Source organism: Ceratosolen solmsi, unplaced genomic scaffold, assembly GCF_000503995.2.
Source record: "Ceratosolen solmsi marchali unplaced genomic scaffold, CerSol_1.0 scaffold61, whole genome shotgun sequence".
Taxonomy (NCBI): domain Eukaryota; kingdom Metazoa; phylum Arthropoda; class Insecta; order Hymenoptera; family Agaonidae; genus Ceratosolen; species Ceratosolen solmsi.
The window spans coordinates 1,114,215-1,135,939 of record NW_011948435.1 but is presented as its reverse complement, the minus strand read 5'-3'; the positions used below and the strand labels follow the sequence as shown (position 1 = coordinate 1,135,939).

Here is a 21,725-nt window from a genome sequence, read left to right as displayed (position 1 = left end):
ATTACTCCAATATCTACTTTTTACAATTACACTCTAGAAAAAATGGCTTTCTGTTTTTATTTCTCTTGTTGCATGTAATGTTAGTTTAGTTTTATTAAAACAATTTTTTCTTTTTTGTAACAACCATTATCGATATTATAAGATAATGTAATTTCAAAATATTTTTTCATTTGAATATATTAAAAAATACAAATAATAAGTAGTATAATTTTATCAATTATTTTAAAAAGGAAACGCGATGTCAGGGTACGGAAGTCTTTTGTTGTTTTACTTATTAGCTGTGTATTGCCTTCTGCAGCCTTCATTAATTGCAATGAGATCGACAAATGTATTTCAAAACTCATTATCGATGTTACGAATACCATATTTTTTCCATATTCTGCAATTAGTATGCTACTTTGTGCAAAATCAGGTACGTTTTTCTTTTTTTTTTTTTTTAACTTTCTTTGAAACTTTTTTCTCTTTTTTTTTTCTAACAACGCCTGTACGAATGACTTATTATATATCAGATGGCTTGTGAGGTTGCCTACATTTAGGCGCAATTGTGAATCCGGAAATTCACATTTACAATTTTCTATTGTAATTTTCTTTCTATATCCGGTAATAGCTTGTTTTAATAAATAGTTATTTATATTAACATAAATTATGTTTATAATGTGTAAAATTATAAAAATTCGAATAGAACATAAAAAATATATGTACTTATGGCAGTTGCTTCATAAATTCATCGATGACCAATAATTTCATAATACCTAAAGTCATTAATACAGAATATTATAATTTGATTGTATTAAGAAATTGTTGAATTTTATACAAATAATCTTAGGTTTTATTTTGCATTGTTGTAAAAAATACATTTAATGGCGATGATTAGACGAATTTTTAGAATAATTTCTGCATTCTTTATATAAATTCAATTCAATTAATTTCAAAAATAGTTAATAAAATTTCTGAAATTATTATTAAAAAAAATGTTGTTACTGTAATAAGCTTATTGAATAATAATTTGAAATGACACTTAAATACATTATAATACAAAGTAGTACATCCTTTTGGCGCTATAATCGGTAATAATTTTGTTTTGTTTTATTTCTTTTTTCTCTTGCTTTCTAAAAACACTATTTTATATATTGTATTTTTTATTAAATGAAATTGATCTAATATAAATTAATGTCAACTACAAAAATTATTAATAAAAATTGATTGAATTAAAATAATTACATGTTTTATACGATAAAATTTTTTCATTATTATAAAAGTTTAATTATTTAAAAATTGTACCAAAATTTTACATAATTACACCTCATCAAACGGCCTTAAATTATAATGTTTGAATATTTCAAAAAATTCTTTGACGTATGCTCGGTTTATAAATTTGCTTTGTGAAAGTCGTGGGCATCGTATAAGCATATGATTTAACTGTAACGTAATTATATAATAAGCACTTATAGTTATTTATGAACCGATGCTTCTAAATAACTAGCGACAAATTTTTCGTAGATAACAAAATTGAATTGTCAAAACGTCTTTCGGATAATTACATACTCAACAATCATTTGAATTTTGAAGATTTTGAAAAGCAAATAACTCAATCACCAGCCCATCAAACCGTCATTTTTCTCGACTACAGTTGCCCCGAAGCTCCACATGCTTTACAGAAGGTATATAAACAAAAAACAAAAACAAAAACAAAAACAAAAAAAACAAAAAAAAAAAACAAAACAAAACAAAACAAAACAAAACAAAACAAAACAAAACAAAACAAAACAAAACAAAACAAAACAAAACAAAACAAAACAAAAATACAAGGAAAAATGATACAAGCTATCTATTTCAATTGGTTTTTATAGAAAATACATAAAAATTAATATTGTCATTTAACAAGTAGGCAAACAACTCTGGAATGTTTTCGGCGCCTCTCAAATGGCTCATCCTGCAGAATCCGAACACTGCTGCTCACTTCGATAATTGCACCTACGAATGTTTAATCGGGAATTTCGGCAATTTCGCAATTTATCCGGATAGCGAAGTAATAATCCTTCGTACGTCATCGAGTGGCAGCATTGACATAATTTCTGTCTACCGTTCGAGCCCGGGACGTGATGTAATTGAGGAAAATCGCGGCTTTTGGAGGAGTAAAGATGGTATAAGTATACACGACACTTATGTGTCATCGCGAAGAAGAAGGAATCTCCATCAAACATCCTTAAAATCCAGCATTGTGGTATAAAAAGTTTAATTATTCGCTTCCAATGTAATCGCAAGCGCCTTTTTATCCTAAAGTCCCTGTTGCTTTATTGCGCGTAAGACTGTTCGTAAAAGTTTTGGTAAAGTTCCAAAAAAACTTTATCGATAAGTATCACGAACAGTTGTTACATATATCATTTCATATTATATAGAAATTTTTATTCAATGCGTTATTATAGTATTTTATGTTATATCTAATGTATTTAAAACAGATTTTCTTAATTTCAAAAGCATTTCAACTCGATTAGTCTATTGTTTTAGCTGTATTAGCTTTTCTACTATCGTCGAACATATTCTTATTTCACATTGGCAGTGTTATTCAACAATAATTTTTATACATATAAATTTATGTAATTAATACATATTAAGTATATATAAGTACGAGAATTAATGTAGCCGTAAGAACTTTGTAATTAAATTACAATTAATATATTACTGTAAGACTTTAAATAGTTGATGCGCGAAAATTCATATTGTTCTTCAGCAGCTTAGTAATTATAAATAATAGATAACTTATAAGTGAATTTTAATAGCATTGATATCGATATTAGTATTGACAATATCTTATAATACTTATTACTAAAACAAAATATTTTAATATAATAAAATATATTATCATGTTGCATGGTAAGTACTGAAGTGCCTGTATTATTATTGAATTTGTTTCCTTCAATTCTTATAAAATGCTTGAAAGACAAAAAAATTCATTCTCAAGTTTTTGACTTCCTTATCACAAAATTAAAATAATATTACGAGTTCACGCCAATTTTTATGGCAATAAAAGAATATCGTTTAGGATAAAATATAAAATATATATTTTCATTGCCTTTGAATATTTGAAAATATTAAAAAATTGTTTTTGCCTTTGGGAGTATAACGAATGTAACATCTTAGTTATACGTATGATAAATTGTAGAAAATTTTCATTCAACTTCATTTTTATGTTCTAATGCAATTAATAGGCAATACGTATTTTATTATTAGGACAATATTATTAAGGTGGCTTGTTACGTTCGTAGGTAACAAATCCAAATACAATAAATCATTTGACCGATTATCACGATAAGCATGTGGATACTATCACAAAATGCAATTACGTATGGCTTCATCATATTACTGATGCAATGAATGCAACGTAAGTAAACTTAAGTTACGAATGATATTTTAACTTTTCGAAGAAGTTAGGATAACGCCAGGCAACAAACAATGTTGAATAATATTTTTCATATATTCGATATATTGTAGATTGATTCTTCTTACGAGATAACAAAAATGACGATTTAAATTAAAATACGAATTAATTAACTATAAATTTACATTGTTTTGTTATTGTAAAAATTAATGGATTTTATTATATTCATCAATATTAAATCAAAATAATAAATAAATTATTTGATAAAATTCGATAGTAGTACCGATGAACGTGAAAGGGATAGTTAAAAGTTTCGAATTTGATAAAATCTTTTTCGCAATTCAGTCTATTTAAATAAATGTATTACATTATAATATTTCCTATATACGGATAATTAATGTTTGTTATTATTTTTATAACATATAGAAATATTAAGTAAAATAAACAAATAAAATTGTCTTGATGTACAGGTTGTATTAAATATTGACAAATTTAACTTTTAAGTTAATTTTAAGTATTAATTATTATTTTAGAACCAATGAGAAAGTACACTTAATTAAATATTGTTTTATCCGATTATTTGTAATTATTGTAAATTAAAAAAAAAAAAAAAAAAAAAAAATCAGTCGTATTATATTGAATTATTATACAAGATTTTTTAGCATAAAAGTTTAATATGTAAAACAATATCAGATAAGTCGGTGTTAACAAGTAGAAATAGTTTTTTAAATTATTGCTGAGCCGAATGTGTGACGACGAGTGGCATTTTTAAGACGGATTTTCTTATATTTAAATTGTAAAAACTTTCTTACGATGGACAATCCATAATTATTCGAGCATATAACGTTTAAATAATATTAACGTAACACGTTTCATTTATTTCCGTGAATTCGGAGAAGAAAATTTGACACGAAATGGTAAAATAAATAGGATTCATAAAATATAATTGAATTAATGTTACTATTCCGCGATGTATTCGTAATGTGAAATATTCAGATTTTCTTTTAGTCGATAACAGTACAATCGATTTTACTAACTCAAAATCTGTATTATTTCTTCGAAGAAATTCGACATTTGTTCGAAAGATGGAGTGAATGTAGGGAATATTAAAAATTATTGAAAATTGATTCTGTCTTTTTCTATGATTTTGGAATAATGAAGAGAAAAAAAAAAAGAAAAAAAGAATTTGTTTCTGTAAATTGTTCTTGTTCATTATATTGTAAAAACTTGTAACTTTATGTTCGATCATGATATAAGTTAATCTGATCGGGTTTAATGGAATAATTGAATTTGCATGGAATATATATGTGGAGCAATAAATTCTTAATAAATAAAAGCGACGAGTATCTATCGGAGCACATCAACTTATCGACATTGACGACGTTCCCAATTATAAATGTTCATGATAAATTATCTAAAAAGCCGAAGTGTTACGCCCGAATGAGCGTAAACGACCGTAGGGAGTTCTTTGAAACTGCATAATATTCAAAAGCACGACAAAACGAGACTTCCGCTATTTATTGGCAATATATCGAATAGCAGTGAAGTTCAATTGATCTAAAATAATTCTCATGTTACGATAACGAGTCAATGTTTTCGCGAACTTCATCGCGATTAATCATCGCCTCGTGTACGAGCATATTCAACACCAATAAAGCCATATCTCTGTCGGTATGGAAACAGGGTTACTTACAGTATTGTGAATAGCTGGGGATATCGCGATAAGAACGGTTCCTGGAATGGTATGATGGGCCTGTTGAGTCGCAAGGAAATTGATATTGGCGGCACTTCGATGTTTCTTGTCGGGGATCGATGGGATGACGTTGTCTACATTCCTCTATCTACTCCGACAAGGTAGCGAATCTTACTTAAGTATTGCTTCCAATGTGCCGCTTTATAAGCTTATTAAATATAATTAAACGCGCGTAGTTTCATGATCAGTTGGGATTTATTTCAAGCCGAAGATCGATTTAAGGATCCTGTCGTCGCGCCCGCCATAATGGGCAATTCAATGTCATTGATACGAAAATTCGATCAATAGACCAATCGTCATTATTAAGTTATTCGTAAGAAGTTAAAGTTTCGAAACGTGATGCTAACGTGTTCCCCCTAGCCCCTCGCACTCTGACGCGCATTTAAAAATTAAATTTTCTTTCAAACTTGTATAACCGTGTCTCACGTTGAATAACATTTCTTTTGCCCAAAATTACCGTAATTTGTTTAATGGTTAAATCAACTAGAAGATCGAGTCTTAAAAATCCAATTGACATTAACAAATAAATTTACATGAAACGAAAGCATTGTATTATTACGTTGATATTTCCTTTTGGTTCTGCTGACAAGTTTATTTAATCGTTGAGAGATTTAATACGTTTCTTTGAATATTGCGAGAAAGAAACCTCGTCCATTAAAATAATCGTTGCAATTAAGTTAGTATCACTTATGGTTTATTTTAATAGATGTATTATTTTCATTTATTTTTCCCTATCATCACTTTTTTCTTTTATGCATTATTCATTATTTCCATAAATTATAACTTATATTGTGTAATTTATTTGTGTGCATTTATGCTGCAATAATGTTAAATCCCTTGCTGGATAATAAGTATAACGTTACTGAAAATTTGTCAATAATTTACGGGAATCGAACAATTTTCGTTCCTATCGTTCACTATTCACTTTGCGATTAGCCATTAAACTACTACAGCGAGTAATAAAGGCTGCGTGAACACATAAAAGTTCTACGATGTTATCTTTTGTCATCATCGCAAAGCTTCGTTTATCCGAGAAGTTAACATTTCCTTAGAAATATTATTAGCATAATGTGATTTTTTTTTTTTTTTTTTTTTTTTTTTTTTTTTTTGAAAGCCTGGCCTATCTCGATGAAATAATTCTGAAAAATTCATGTTTTTCAAGTCCATTACCATAGACCATTGTGATTCATTAATTTATCGGAATATTGGCGTAACTGTTTTTTTATTGCTTTTTTTTTTTTTGTCTTTTAATTTTTAATTTGTATTTTAACGTGAAATAATCAAATGAGAATGGATTGGATATGGAATTGAATTAGACGTCTATCTTAGCTTGATTCCATTCTGTTGATTACGAAAGTCTGTAGCCGTTTCTTCGTCAGCCATCTCATCAACGCCATTGGCTTATATTTATTTATTTACTCGCTCACTCGCCCATACCACGACAAGTGCACGTTCCCTTACAGCCCAAATAGCCGGCATCACCGCTTCCCCCGCCCTATCTCTTATTTCTTTTTTTCACCCACACAAGGGCAGCCTTCATATTCCGTCAGCCGCCGCTCTCCTTCGTCAGCAACATCTTCACGCTGCCGTTTCACCGCTCCGTCTGGATCGCGATCGGCGTTTTGTTCGCAGTGATTTTCGTCATGCTGGCGATATCGAGCAAGTGGGAGTGGTCGGCGAGGAACGTGGACCAGGCGCTGTACCCGACGCCAACCCTCAGCGACAATCTCATGCTGGTCATTAGCATCGTGGCTCAGCAAGGTGAAGCCCCGGGGCTTTGGTTTAATTACTTAGGGCATAGCGAAAATGCGGGACGAAACAATTGGCCGAGGCTCGGGCAATGATAAAAGGGCCGCGGGCGCGTACCGATCAATCGACCAAATAGATTTGTTAAGTGTGGGTGGGCGATGGGTTGGTCGCATTGGCAGTCGAGCGTACCGTCAAATAAATCCACGGCCTGGCCATCGGCTTTAGAGCCTCGTGCAGTTAAGTGGCGTGCAAAGTTGAAAGAAAAAGGAAAAAAAAAGGAAAAAAAAGGAAAAAAAAAAGAAAAAAAAAAGAAAACAAAAAAAAAAAAAAACAAAAAGTCCCTTTTTCAATAATTTCATGCCTTCGATGTTGTTTTAACCACACGATGCATTAGGTTTTGGGCGCAATCTTAATACCATAACGTCGCGGATCATCCTAATGATGCTTTTGCTGGCGGTGCTGAATCTTTATGCCTCTTATTCGGCCAACATTGTTGCCCTTTTACAATCGACTACGACTTCGATACAAAACTTGAGGGACTTGATGGAGAGCCCGATTAAGTGCGGAGCTCAAGACATTATCTACAACCATTATTATTTTCAGGTGACATTTACGTTTATCATTAATAACATTTAATATCATTTTGCCATTACATAATGTTTTGTGAAAACGGCGATTTGTGTATTAAACGAGACATTATGAAACGTCCTTAATCCGCTGAGAATGGGATGGGTGCGTGGGTTGGGATATCGAAACATTTTATATTACAAAGGGCGATTTCGTAATTGCATATTTAGATGACAGAGTGGCTGAATTATGCGCTGATTGTCCACAAATTCTTATATAAATTTACCGACTGCTCGACTACAATAGCTCCATTAAATAAGTTGATAAATTACAATAATTGATATATAAGATGCCAAAAGTTGATAATGTCACTACTGTTGTGCACTACCGATAATTTCATTTACCTTAAATTCCCAAGCGTAAAACTAAACAATAATACACACGCGTAAATTAAATTAATTTCTTGGATCGTTTAGGCCTAGATTTTATTGCCCAACAAGATAATTGAGTGCCAGTTAATTACTATTAAGGCAATTTTTTTAATTCTCACTTATATCGATCCAAATTCGTTATTTTTTTTTTTTTTTTTTTTTTTTTTTTTTTTTTACAACTTTTAACTTATTGAGCATATCGATCGATTAAAAGTCGCAATTAAAATTTTCATTAAATTTCATTTGCATAACGTTCATTCAGACATTCACGTGCTAAGATTGGTAGAAAAATTCAAAAATTACCTCCTCCTGGACTTTTGTATAATGTCGTAACAATAAATTTTTGCAATACATAATTTTTTAAACATTACAAATTACCAAGCTGTTGCGTCGCTAAAATATTACAGACACGTAATGATTTATCGTTAATATACTTCTTTTATTGCAATTAATATCAATCAACAAATGCTTAATTTATTTATTTGTTACCTTATGTGCAGACGATTCGTTGATACTATAATTAAATGTTAAAACATTTTGTGCTTTTGTGAATCGAAGATGATTGTATTGTATTTGATTAAAAAAAAAAAAAAAAAATCATCCTTTAGGGTAGATAGCGATATCAATTGTAGTTAAGCTCTATTTGTAGCCGATTGAGAAATTGTATTTAAGGCCTTAAATAGTTTAATTATGTCTTTCCACAAATGATTTCTCGCATTTTGTTATTTCTGGTGATGATATATATATATATATATATATATATATATATATATATATATATATTTAAGAAAACAATTGGTGAATTGCATCTCGAGTCCGTGGTAATGACAGAAAATCTATCATTTATTACAAGAAGGTCATAGTTATAAAGTAATTTTCTGATACAGAAAATTTGTTAGAATTTTATTCTGATAAATATGTAAATCGTGGCCTACATATACATCTTTAATACGTAACTTGAATTATTTTATTGAATACTTGCTACTATTTGAGCTAAATATCTATGATTTATAATTTTATGATATATTGTAACTATTGGGTTACATAGTACAAGAAGAATTTTCTCTAAAAATACGAAATAATCTCATCGACTACGGGGTTTGAACTTTACCGCCATACATATATACGTAATAAGGCGGTGCGCCGTCGTACCTATTGTGCATCTTTATTCGCGTTAAGTTATTATTAATATTTCATGCGTGTCATAAACTTGCTTAAAATACTCATTTATCAAATTTTTCATTTTAACACAATCGTTTGTGAGTCATCTAAACGTTGTAAACATTGCAATTCTTTATAATGGTTTTATGAAGAAACAAAAAAAAAAAAATAAATTTAATGAAATCGTAATATAATTATTACCGTAACGAATGATTTGCAATTAGTTTTTATCTGGATTTAACAGGAGTATTGATATATATATATATATATATATATATATATATATATATATATATATATATATATATATATTTAAGAAAACAATTGGTGAATTGCATCTCGAGTCCGTGGTAATGACAGAAAATCTATCATTTATTACAAGAAGGTCATAGTTATAAAGTAATTTTCTGATACAGAAAATTTGTTAGAATTTTATTCTGATAAATATGTAAATCGTGGCCTACATATACATCTTTAATACGTAACTTGAATTATTTTATTGAATACTTGCTACTATTTGAGCTAAATATCTATGATTTATAATTTTATGATATATTGTAACTATTGGGTTACATAGTACAAGAAGAATTTTCTCTAAAAATACGAAATAATCTCATCGACTACGGGGTTTGAACTTTACCGCCATACATATATACGTAATAAGGCGGTGCGCCGTCGTACCTATTGTGCATCTTTATTCGCGTTAAGTTATTATTAATATTTCATGCGTGTCATAAACTTGCTTAAAATACTCATTTATCAAATTTTTCATTTTAACACAATCGTTTGTGAGTCATCTAAACGTTGTAAACATTGCAATTCTTTATAATGGTTTTATGAAGAAACAAAAAAAAAAAAATAAATTTAATGAAATCGTAATATAATTATTACCGTAACGAATGATTTGCAATTAGTTTTTATCTGGATTTAACAGGACAATTGATATATATATATATATATATATATATATATGTCCGCATGAATTGAAGTTAAATTGTCAACTAATGTCAACGATATAAAGGCTTTTAATTTTTCGGTACAAATCTTTAACGCTCACGCACAATAATTTAATTAAACTAATAATAATTCATGATAACGAAGAGAAAAATGTTACTTTTTTTTTTCAAGAATTCCTAGCTCTCGTTTCAAATGCTAATTACATATTTATTTTAGCTTTATTCACGCAAACGCGATAACTTCAAACGGCCGTATTCGCTCGTAACATTTAATCAAATAGTGCAATTAAAATCTATCATTGATTATAAAGTTATAAATAATGCAGACAATAATGCACATGCGTGTCCATTATATTTGCATTATTAACAAAGTGATATATTATCAGTTGGAGAAAGATCCAGTTCGAAGGCGCATTATAGATTATAAAATAGAGCCGAGAGGAGGCAAATCACACTGGATGTCCGCGGAAGATGGCATTAAGCTCGTACGCCAAGGCTTTTTTGCATTCTTTATGGAAACTGGTCCGGGCTACAAGATAATTCAAGAGACTTTCCAGGAAGATGAGAAGTGCGGTTTTCGCGAGATGTACTTTATCGAGCACTTCGATCCGACATTCACGATCGTCAAGCAATCGCCGTACGGGGAAATTATACGAGTCAAGTAATGTTTTAAGCAAATCCATTATTTATTTTTCTTTCATATGCAAATGCAATATTTTTCGTAAGAACGAGACACGCGTGTAAAAATTTTTCTACCACTAGCATATGCTAAATAGTAGCGTATTTCAACCATACAATAATACTATCCCGATTAACATCATCAAGTTATCGATACAATTATTTTTAATTCGAGACTCGCAATAAGAATATGATTTGACATTTTGACGTCAAAGCTGCGAATAAAGACAACGAAGTTCCGTTGAAGTTATTTGTAATATTAGTAAAGAGCCTTTACAAACTGATGCATTTGCTAAATAATTATAAAATAATTATCGGACGGAAAGAACACGATATTGTCTTATTCGATAATTTTGTATTGTTCTTACATATCACTGCAATGATCCAGTTCACTGAAGATCGAGGAATCGGGACTGAAATCGAGAGAAATGTTACGATTTTATACGAAACGTCCTATTTGCAATGGACTCCAAAAATTTATAAACGTTGGCCTCAGCGATTGCTATTTTGCATTTCATTTGGTTGGTTACGGTACTATAGCCGCTGTCCTGTTGCTGTTTTTCGAAATATTATGGAAGCGAAGGTAAGAAGAAGGCATAGACCCGCGTGAAAAGGAATAAATCAATTATTTTATTCAATTAATTTTATAATCTTTGTGACGTATATTGTTGAGAAAATTTTCTATGCTTAATTGTAGTGATTGGATGAGGGCGAAAGTCGTTACATCGTCAAGAAATTAAGGAAACGAAAATCGAGCGTTTTGTTCGTTTAAAATTCCTTCTTGAATCTGTACGTTGACAATTAAAGTTACCATTGAAATTATGAATTTTCAACTTAACGACCCAATACAGACGCAATATTATTGCTTATAATTGCCAACATCAATAGCATGGTAGAGTTTGTGAAACTGAATAACATTATTTCATCGTATTCTGCGACTCAATACTATTGTACTCTTTTTATTTATTCGTCTATTTATATTTGGAATAATGCTCGCGATTGGACGAATTAAAAATTAAAATAGACAAATTGTAATTAATAGCCGACTCGTTTAAGTAGGTATTAATGCTGTACAAGTTCACATCGTCTCACATAAATATTTTCCATCATAATTTTACAGTGTTAATCAATTTTATGCTCGTTAGACGTATTCGGTTTTTCATCTATTTGCTCGAATTCACACGTGCAAATTCTTCATGTAACAATGCCATGTAATAATTGTGAAGCTATCTCATTACAAAATGTCGTGCAAAATGTTGAAGTTGTCACTCGTACAACTGCTCCACTAACGGCGTTGAGAATCCCAGCTAAAGTTACGGAACATTCGAATTGAAAATATCATTCGGCATCGAATCAATATTGATTCGCTTTGATAAAAATACTTATTCGGTACAGGCTTTGCCACTCGGATTTAAATATTGGACATAATTTCATAATGCGAGCCCGAGAGATTGGAATTCCGGGGGCCGAGTGGCCGGGCGATCGACTCCTCGACGTAGTGGTATGCTAATGACATTCGGAGCACTCACCGGCCACTACGTTCGCATTGTCCCGTCGTTAGTAATGTAGCACAGTCGCTAAGTGGGAAGGAGCATTTCCCAGGCGTTTTGGGACTACACCGAGGATGTACGGGGCACAGGTAGGTGAAAATGGCACTCGTCGTCGGGGACGTGATCAGGATCGTACTCTCCAAATACTCCGTGGGACCGTGGTAAAAAGAGCGACGGCGATGAGCCTTGGAGCATCGAGGGGAATAAGCCACACACGTATAATGCGCGCGGCCTCGTAAAATTAACATGCGAAAACTATAATCTCGCGGGGATATCTCGTTTGTTAGGGCGCGCGTGTGCGTGTGCGTGGGGGCGGCCGGGAGTCGGGAACTCGGGGCCGAGAGTTTAAGAGTCGTATTCGTGGCGAACGGCATCTTTATTAGCTCCCTAACGATGCGAATAGGCCGGCGAACGCGAGAAAGGGGCCGGTGGGGCGGGGGCGTTTGCAGTGCGTGGGGCCAGAGCGGGGTGGTAACGAGGAACGGTAAAGGACGCTGATGGCGGCGGGAGGGGAGAAGCGGGAGAGTGGATGTGGGTGGGGGGGGGGGGGGGTGGGGGGGGGGGGGGGGGGGGGGGGAAGGAGAGAAGTATAGCCGTGAGCGAAGTTGGAAAGTCGGTGGGTTGAAGGGAGCACGTCGTCCTGGGAACTAAGTCGAGCGTGGGTCAATTAATGTCGCAGCAGGTGGCGGTTGTGTCGGTTGGTGACGCGACCAACGCGTAACCTCCGATACAACCTATGTCCGCAACTTCCTCCCCTCCGATTATTTCATCGGCCGTAAGCGCGAGAGTGAATTTGTCGGACATGTCCGGCCATCGTTCTCCCCCACTGTCCACCTCCTCCTTACCCCGCTGCCCGTACCTTCCCCCGCTATTCTCCACCAACCGTCGCCTCTCCCTTGCTTGCTTTTTGCCCCGTAACGGATGAATCCCCGAGCCGCATTGTTTTTAACGTTCCGTTTATCAACATTTGGGCAGGTTTTGACTTTGACCGCGAGCCAAGATTATTCCCTGGAAGGACTACTGCGTTTTTATGAAAATCCTGACGGTTCTTAAGACCACGATTGAATTTATGTTTGTCACGTTTTTAAACGTAATTTCAGGTATCCCTTGTTTTTATTTTTTAAAAACCTTTCTTTCTAATGAGCTTTGTCTTTCCCATTTTACTCTTGGGCGAGGCAGTTTTTCCAAGGTGTATGACAGATCCGTTCGAGCGATATTAAATAATTAAATATTAAATGCGTTATTGCGCAGGCTCGCACAAGTAGTAGTAGCTTCGAGTTTGTTTCATAATTTATCTATTAAAAAATTCATTAAAAAAAAAATTTATTATGAACAGAAATATATATATATATATATATATATATATATATATTTAGATTTTTTTTTAACATGATCCTAAGAAGCCTTCTATCATTTACAGCTATTTTTGGCTTTTCTTTTTTTGCGGAAACTTAATTCTTAATAATATAACACACGCATGATGTAATTGTAGAGGTAATAAAAAATTTATTAATTTCAAATTTCACATTCTCATCAAATTTTTATTAGATTATGAATTGGAATGGAATGCTAAATACAACATTCTTACAACACTGAGAGACATTTACAGTAGCACTAAGTAAATTATAATCTTTATACTACATTTACTAGCAGACCTGCGTGTAATATTCATTCGCGCTGTGTGAAGCAAAATTTGACAGAGCGAGAGCAAATTTTTTTTAAAGAGAATTACTGGAATAGCTCATTCATTAGATGAGTCACAGCTTATTTGGAATAAGAGATTAAAAAGAAAAGACCAAAAAACAAAAAAAAAAAAAAAAAAAGAGATGTTGGACCGCTTCCATACATATTATTCGATAAAATAATTAGTGATGGTTAATTTATTTCAAAAAAAAAAAAACAAAAAAAAAAAAAAAAAAAAAAAAAAAGAGATGTTGGACCGCTTCCATACATATTATTCGATAAAATAATTAGTGATGGTTAATTTATTTCAAACAAATGCCCAAATCGCCGACAGGTTACATGTATTTTCAAAAATAACGAGCAACAAAAAAGTGCGGTCATGCGCGTATTCCCGATGAACCTTCCGAAGCCTAAGATGACGCTGCAGAATATTTTATTCGACGATGGCAAAGCCGAAGCTATTTAAGTTAAGTCAAGAAAAGGTAAGTAGGCTCAACGCTGGCATAATCATTATCGTCCTCGTCATCTTCATCAATGTCATCATCATCTAAAATCAGAAATAGAATTAAGGGATAAAAGAGTAAAAAATGGTCGGTCAATTTTGTGGAAGACAGGGGGTGGGGCGGTGGCGGTGGTGGTAATAGTGCCGGTGGTGGTGGTGGTGGTGGTGGTGCTGGCGGTGGCGGTGGCGCTTGGTGATGCGGGTGTTCCGGGACGCGCTCCGATCGCGCAAACCCTCCGCCACATACACAAGCACACACTGACGCGTGTAAGAAAGACGGCCGAGTTAACTATTGTTTTGCGTCGGAGACTCCCATGGCAACCGGTTGGCGGCCCCCGCGGCCGCCCCCAACGCATCGCGGACACACAGCGCACGGCCCTTAACGTCCCCCGCCCTCTTCCTCCTGCCCCTTGTTCGCTTTCTCTCTCTCTCTCTCTCTCTCTATCTCTATCCACCTGGTCGCGCCACACACTCTTTGTCGGTTTCTCACAAGGCAAAGACCGCTCCGCTCGTGCTCCAACAATTTTCTCCGGGAGGCGCGCCGTTCGCCGCCGCTCTCAGGGTGGTCTCCGCGTTTACCTCTCTCCCGCGGTCTCCCCTTGCCCGCCGACCATCCGTCCGTCCGTCCGTCCTTCCACCCTTCTCTCTCTCTCTCTCTCCCCCCACCCCCACCCCCTCCCCCACCCGTCCACCTCCACCTTCACCCTCATCTCGGTACATCCCGCGCGTTTTCGGCGAGAGCCGACGAGAGGGGTGGGGCCCAGGCGAGATGCGCGGAACAAAATAAGAAGCCGCGAGCAAGGCGGGCCCACCCTGGCCGATTTCAGTCTCGGGGCGCGGCGCGATGTCGCTCTTCAAGACGAAGGAGTGGTGGAGGACGCAATGCGGAGACGGGTCCGAGACCTTCGACGGCCGCTGCCTCCTCGTGGCCCGACGGCTTCTCGGCGAGGACGAGCCCGTGGACAGTCTCGTCGTCGCCAGCCACGCCGGCTACCTGAGGATTTACGCGCCGACCAATAAGTGGGAGGAGGAGATCAACGCACCCGGCGCCCCCAAGTCTACGGACCTCGTGATCGAGGTCAAACTCGCCGACTCGATCCTCGACCTCAAGGCCGGCAAATTCGTCTCGTGAGTGCATCCCCCTTTCGACCGTCCTCGTTCCCAACCCCCGTTATTCAATCGGCTGACACTCGGCAGTGTCCATTCTGTCGTGGAATGGCGCATATTGCTGGTCACTTTCTTTCTCTCACTCTCGCGTCTTCTTCCTCTTCTTCTTCTTCTTCTTCTTCCTTTTCTTAGCATAATTTCGGTGGCAGAGAATTTTGAATTTTGTACAAAAGAGACTTACACTAAGTAAATACGTGAAATTGTTTATTTAATTCGCACACACTCACTTAATATTCGAGGATACAAATGCCTATGGCAATTATTATATTTTCCATGCGATTGTTGCATAGATCCGACGGCGACCATTAGAATTGCAGATAATGTTTAACGTTTTCGCGCCATCGTAATCGTAACAAATAATTGCGTGTCGTTTTATTCGGTTACATTTATACTCTCTGCAGATAAATTTATCTCAATATCATTCATTGGAACGCTTATGAGTATTCGTAATATTACAAATTTACAGATTAATAAGCGAGTGTATAATCGAGCGCAGTGATAAAATTTGTCAATAATTATTATATGCAAGTGAAAGCTTAAGTACCTCTTAGATCCATAGAATCCGAAGCGATAAGGAAAGAAAGATGGATAAAATTAATAGACCTACCGCTTTCATGTACCAAAAGTATATATTTATTTTTGTTGAGCGATAATTTTTTTTTCCGCTCTTTTTCTACTTTTTTTCTTGTTTAGGTAAATGCAATTTCAAACCATTAATTTCGCCAATTTAATTGCTTAAATTTTTCTGTCACAGAAGAATAATTTACGCGAGCTTTTTTATTGCCCGAATCGCTTCGACCGTCGATATTTACATTTTAAAAAATTACTGTACAATTTTTTGTTAATTCAAATAAAGTAAATTAACGAATTAATTTCTTGTAAATTTATAATACTTTAAAGAATTTCATAATTCTCATTTCTTTATCAATAAATAACAATATATAGGTTTATCAATACAATTAATGTCCATTTGAAATTACATTTCATGTATAATAAAATATTCTATGTAAATTTAAATTTTTTAGCCAACGTCATAAATCGAGTTGGAAGCTTACAATTAGAGACGAATTATTTTATTTCTTATTTCTGTTAAAATTCGTAAGAAAAAAAAGTCTTTTCAGTCAATAATGAAGCTTAGGAAACTCCATGAACGTTTTAATATTTTTTTTTCAATCACAATGAAATTCTTTTCAGAGGCTCCAAGGATACGCAACTGGCTCTTTTAACACCAAGAAAACTTATTATATACACAGTCACATTAATCAAGGGAACTGTCGAATATGGTTTGTATAATACTTGCTATTATTATTCTTTAAAATTACGATTAAATGTTTGTACCAATACATTGCAATTTGTTGTTTATTGTGCAGAAATGCGGGCAGAAACGTATTGCTCATATTGCAATTTAAATATATGATTCTCTTTCGATCTTTACCTTGGCATATTTCGACATCATTTAGTTTACTAATTTCATTACCAATAGAGCTTTATGCGCCACACATTTTTATTTCCTAATCGAACTTTGTCCCCAAACTGTTAAATAATTTAGACAATTAATGCTTCACACAATTTCAAATATGACACTGGATTCCACTATTTTAGAATTATTTAATTAACCGCTACTTTTCAATCTTCATTAATTTTCCGTCTTTCTTTTTTTAACAAAAATTAATTTGCATAACATAAGAGTTTTGTATATTATATTTTCACTTACTAATTGTGTTAAGGTCACTGTAATGTCTATGATCATTTTATTGACAATTTTTAAATAATATACGAATATATAGAAAAAATATACCGATTACCTTTTTTTTTTTTTTTTTTTTTTTTTTTAAAAATCTAAGCTTTATGTTTAAGCCGATTAAAGCAAAAAACTTGCTCTTATTTTGTCTTTAAAACTAAAAAGATTCTATTTAATCAAGTTCCATTTACCTTTATTTGTTCGTTTATTTTGTCGCACACAATAATCAATCGACATATATCATTGTCGTTAAAACTGTCAATAATTGGAATACTATCAATTGCCATAAAAACGTTGCTAAATTCTAACTCACTAAATTAATAATAATGCGATATTTTTGCAATTTTCTTATGTAGGCTGAGAAACGTCGTAGAGTCACAAGATCCGAAACTCGTATCGAGATAGTAAGAGGGTAAGCGCGGGTCACGACATAACTGCTACGCGTACGTTTCTTTTAAAAGTTTCTAACCATAGAAAGTAAAATTCTATCTGCAGCACCAATTACAACGTATTTAAGTCTTCAATTATCCCGATGAGTGTGGTCAATTACGCGTATACTCCGAAGCCTCTCATTCTTGCACCTTTCTCTCTTTATTTTGCACGTTACATTTCGACGACGATGAGCTTGCATACGAAGAGTTCAAGCTTGCCGTATAAGCTTATATGTTGCGCTTTATGGGTATTTACATATTGGCGAAGAGTGCGAATGAATTAATGTAATTTTTATTCTCGGAGAGACTGAAAGGGCAATACATAGTGGATGAGAAATGAATGTTCTTGTATTACAATATTATCGTTGCTATGGTATTGGTATAGTTAGGTGTCGTGGATATATCTTCATTACAACTTGTAACAATCTACTTTTGCTTAATTTGCTGAATTTTTAATTCACTATCGCCATTACTAGCATCCTTTATTAATTACTTATCCAAGAGATTTTTACCCCCTCAGGAGTCTGTAAAGAAGCGTAAAGATTTGATAAATGAAAAATATATCAAATAAATTGTAGTTGATATGCAAATGGATTAAACGAGGTTACGAGGATTAATGTTACTTTGGATTAAAATTTCAGAGAAGGAAAGCAGTGGCATTGGTAGTGTATGTAAGTACGTAAAGAATTGTTATACAATTTCAGACCATCTATACGTATATATTATTTAGGAAAATTTTTTAATTTTGTTTTAAAAGGTTTGTAGTATTGCTCATTTCTATTATAGTAAATTTCATTCTGCGTTAAGCTTAATTCTTCGTTTTAGTAAATGTTCAATGCAGCAATAAATATTAGGAAAATTATACTTTTATTTTAAGAAGATAATCGATATTGTGGTATCGATATGAGCAGTAATATATAGCATTCGATTACTTAATTTTGTCCGTGTAGTCATTCAATAATTGTCGACATTTATTGAATTTATTTTAACAATAAAAAGAATTGGAGAAGAAAAGATAAAGAAAAATTGTAATTACATAAATATTTACTCGAATGATACATTAGTTAAAATTGATAACTCACGTTATATGTTTTTTTCCATTCTGATTGATATTCATGAAAATATCTTTACATTAAAAGTAAATAAAGAATATTTTTAAGCATAAATATATGTATTTGATTAATAGATTGTTTATTTTTTAGATAAGACAATGTATTTGTGCTTATCGAACTATTGTAAATGATTAATTATATGATTTAGTCGGTAGCTTTTATGGATATATTAGTATGAGAATCGGAAATAGAAAGTTTCATCGATTTTCAATTTTCATTCAATTATTTGAGATTAATATAAGAGCAAATAACATAATGTTTACAAATATTTTCATTAATACTTTGTCTGTAAATAAGAATAAATTATTTTCAAAATATTATCTCGATAACACTAATTTCGTTCTGTAAAAAGTCGTTGCATCACATGATTTGTCTATATGAAAAAAAAAAAAAAAAAAAAAAAAAAAATAAATAAATAAAAACAAAATAAATATTGCATGCTCAATAATTTACATCTATTACATTATTTCCTGTAATGAATATCGTATTATATAACCATATAATAAGACTATATAATAAATCAGCATATTTCTTTATTTTAATACGAACGAAGAATGTGGAAACATTTTATTTATTAGGAAATAATTTAACAAAATACCATTTGTCAGTTAGATGCTTTGAATTACACTGTACAGACACGGAATGACGATAAAATTGCAATTTAATTCTAATCAATTACGAGCAGTCAATTTGCCCTTTACCTTTAATAAATCACATTGTATTATGTCGACGTGGCTTCATGAGTTATAATTATGAGATTGTCTTATTGATTTTAATCGCACTAAGAATAAATCTGTCAAAAGAAGAAGATAAAAAGATTTTCATTTTTCTTAAAATAGATACTGTCTGGAAGTTTTTATGTACGCAGGGAATCATGTAAAGGAGGACAAAATTTTCTCTCGTGATAAATTCTAAGATTACAAGGACTGTCATAAATTCGTTCGTCTCATATTCTTTCTCATAAACTCTTTGACTCATTTTACAAGCATTTTCTCCATGGCTTTTCTTAACCACTATCATTCCTCTCCTTCCATATTATCTTCGCTCGCCCCAATTATCATACATTCATAGTCGCGATAATTTTTCCGATTCTCTCGCAGTTAGCGCAGATATTTGGATAAATTTGTTGCCGCTGCTTTTCACTTATTATGGAATCGCGCACGCGCATACTTGGTTTGTCCTCTCTCTCTCTCTCTCTCTCTCTCTCTCTCTCTCTCTCTCTCTCTGTGTGCGCACTTATGTGCTCGTGTGTGGGTAGTAAGTGGCAGCACTCCGTAGCTACTCGTGCACTCTCGTCTAATATATTGAAATGTGTGTACTGTGACCGCAAACGAATCGGTCTGACCTATATCGATGCTTCTCGAGATGAGCGTTCGCACGTCGCCGTCGGCGACGCTTCGTCGCTCAGATCCATTGCAGTTTACTAAGCAAACGGGAAAAAGTAGCGTTTCGTTCCAAGAGAGGACAAAGATCGAGGTTTGCTCGGTACTTTGATAGTCGCTTGTTGAAGTAGCTGAAGTTTGTGGCTCGTTCCCAAAGAACTTGTCCGTCAGAATGAAGTTATGGTCTTGTGACGGCGATGGCATTAATTTCAGCGTGGGAAATCCTCGGGGTGTTCGAGTTAAATAATTAACATATTTTTAGCTTTCCAGTAATGTGGTAGCCATCTGTCTGTCAATTTCGCGGACGTGCAATTGGTTTTGCAAAAGAGTTTTTATCTTGGTAATTTAATTTTCAAGCGCACGCTTCACTAATTACAATCGCGCGTTAAGGAAAATCCAAAAGTTTAAAAACAAATGACGAAACATACGAAACTAGCAATATTTAGCAATAGTCCTTAGGACACGCTACTTTTAATTGCTAAAATTATGGTCTTAGGTAATTACCCTACAGACGTACAATTATTGTCTTTATTGGAAAAATTTAGGAAAAACGAACGTACTTTTGCGAAATTGTTTATACTATATATATATATATATATATATATATATTTTTGTTGTTTTTTTTTTTTTTTTTTTAATCAATCTCAGCATTCATCGATTCTATGTTGTGTTTAATAAATTTGTGTAATAGAAATACACGAGATTTCATTGCATTAATTTCTAATATTAAGTATATAATTTTACATTGATTTATTAATAATCTACGAACGATACAATCATTTTTTTTTTTATAAATTTCACACTGTTACTTAATTTTTAAATATTTTTCAAAAAGACTGAAATATTTTTTAAAATAACAATGAACAATGAATTGAAAATAACATGAAACCCATGAAGACTAATGAGATGCGCTAAATAATAACAGTAAATTTGCATTTTTATGATTTTACAAGACTGCGAGTCTCTATTGTTTTTATGTGTGTTTGACTTCAACGGATTGTTTATAAAAGAGTCACTGAAAGTCCTGAATAGTTTGAAGTACTTAAACGTATTTATTACTTGTTAATAACGGCAGTTTATGTAAAATTTGTAAAGAGCATTTCATAAATGATACATAATTATAGTATTAAAATTAATTAATTGAAAGTCTAAGTAGAAAAATTTTCCTCAATTTCACTGTTATACTTTTCATATAATTCTATATATATATATTATCACGAGGGAAAAAAAGTAAAATATATTTCTTAGTAAATGGACATTTTTATAAACATAACCGTTCTCTTTTCGTAAATTACGTCTACGTAATTTTTACAAATTTAGATACTATATACAACATTATAGAATAAATTAGTTTTAATGATAGAAATTACTTTAAAATGTTTGATGGGCAAGAAATAATATCGTTTAAATGATCATACATAATTAATGATAATTAAAATAAATAATGATAGTTCTAACGATACAATGGAATTAGAGTTAATTA

At 33.0% G+C, this 21,725-nt stretch overlaps 2 protein-coding genes across 2 annotated transcripts in view; both read left to right on the top strand.

Moving 5' to 3' along the window:
• Window positions 1–1,854: 1,854 nt before the first annotated feature.
• On the top strand, window positions 1,855–11,262 carry LOC105364971 (uncharacterized). Its single transcript, XM_011503017.1, has 7 exons — window positions 1,855–2,224; window positions 3,267–3,382; window positions 5,063–5,233; window positions 6,661–6,893; window positions 7,276–7,484; window positions 10,383–10,657; window positions 11,063–11,262. Exons 1-7 carry the CDS (start codon window positions 1,904–1,906, stop codon window positions 11,259–11,261), a joined length of 1,524 nt encoding a protein of 507 aa, XP_011501319.1. The 5' UTR covers window positions 1,855–1,903; the 3' UTR covers window position 11,262.
• A 3,950-nt stretch (window positions 11,263–15,212) lies between these two features.
• Window positions 15,213–21,725, top strand: part of LOC105364909 (Bardet-Biedl syndrome 9) — a 34,802-nt gene continuing 28,289 nt past the window's right edge. The window contains exons 1-2 of the mRNA XM_011502940.1: window positions 15,213–15,537; window positions 16,771–16,859. Of these exons, the coding sequence (XP_011501242.1) occupies window positions 15,254–15,537; window positions 16,771–16,859 (373 nt within the window). The 5' untranslated portion in view covers window positions 15,213–15,253. The remainder of the gene's footprint in view (window positions 15,538–16,770; window positions 16,860–21,725) is intronic.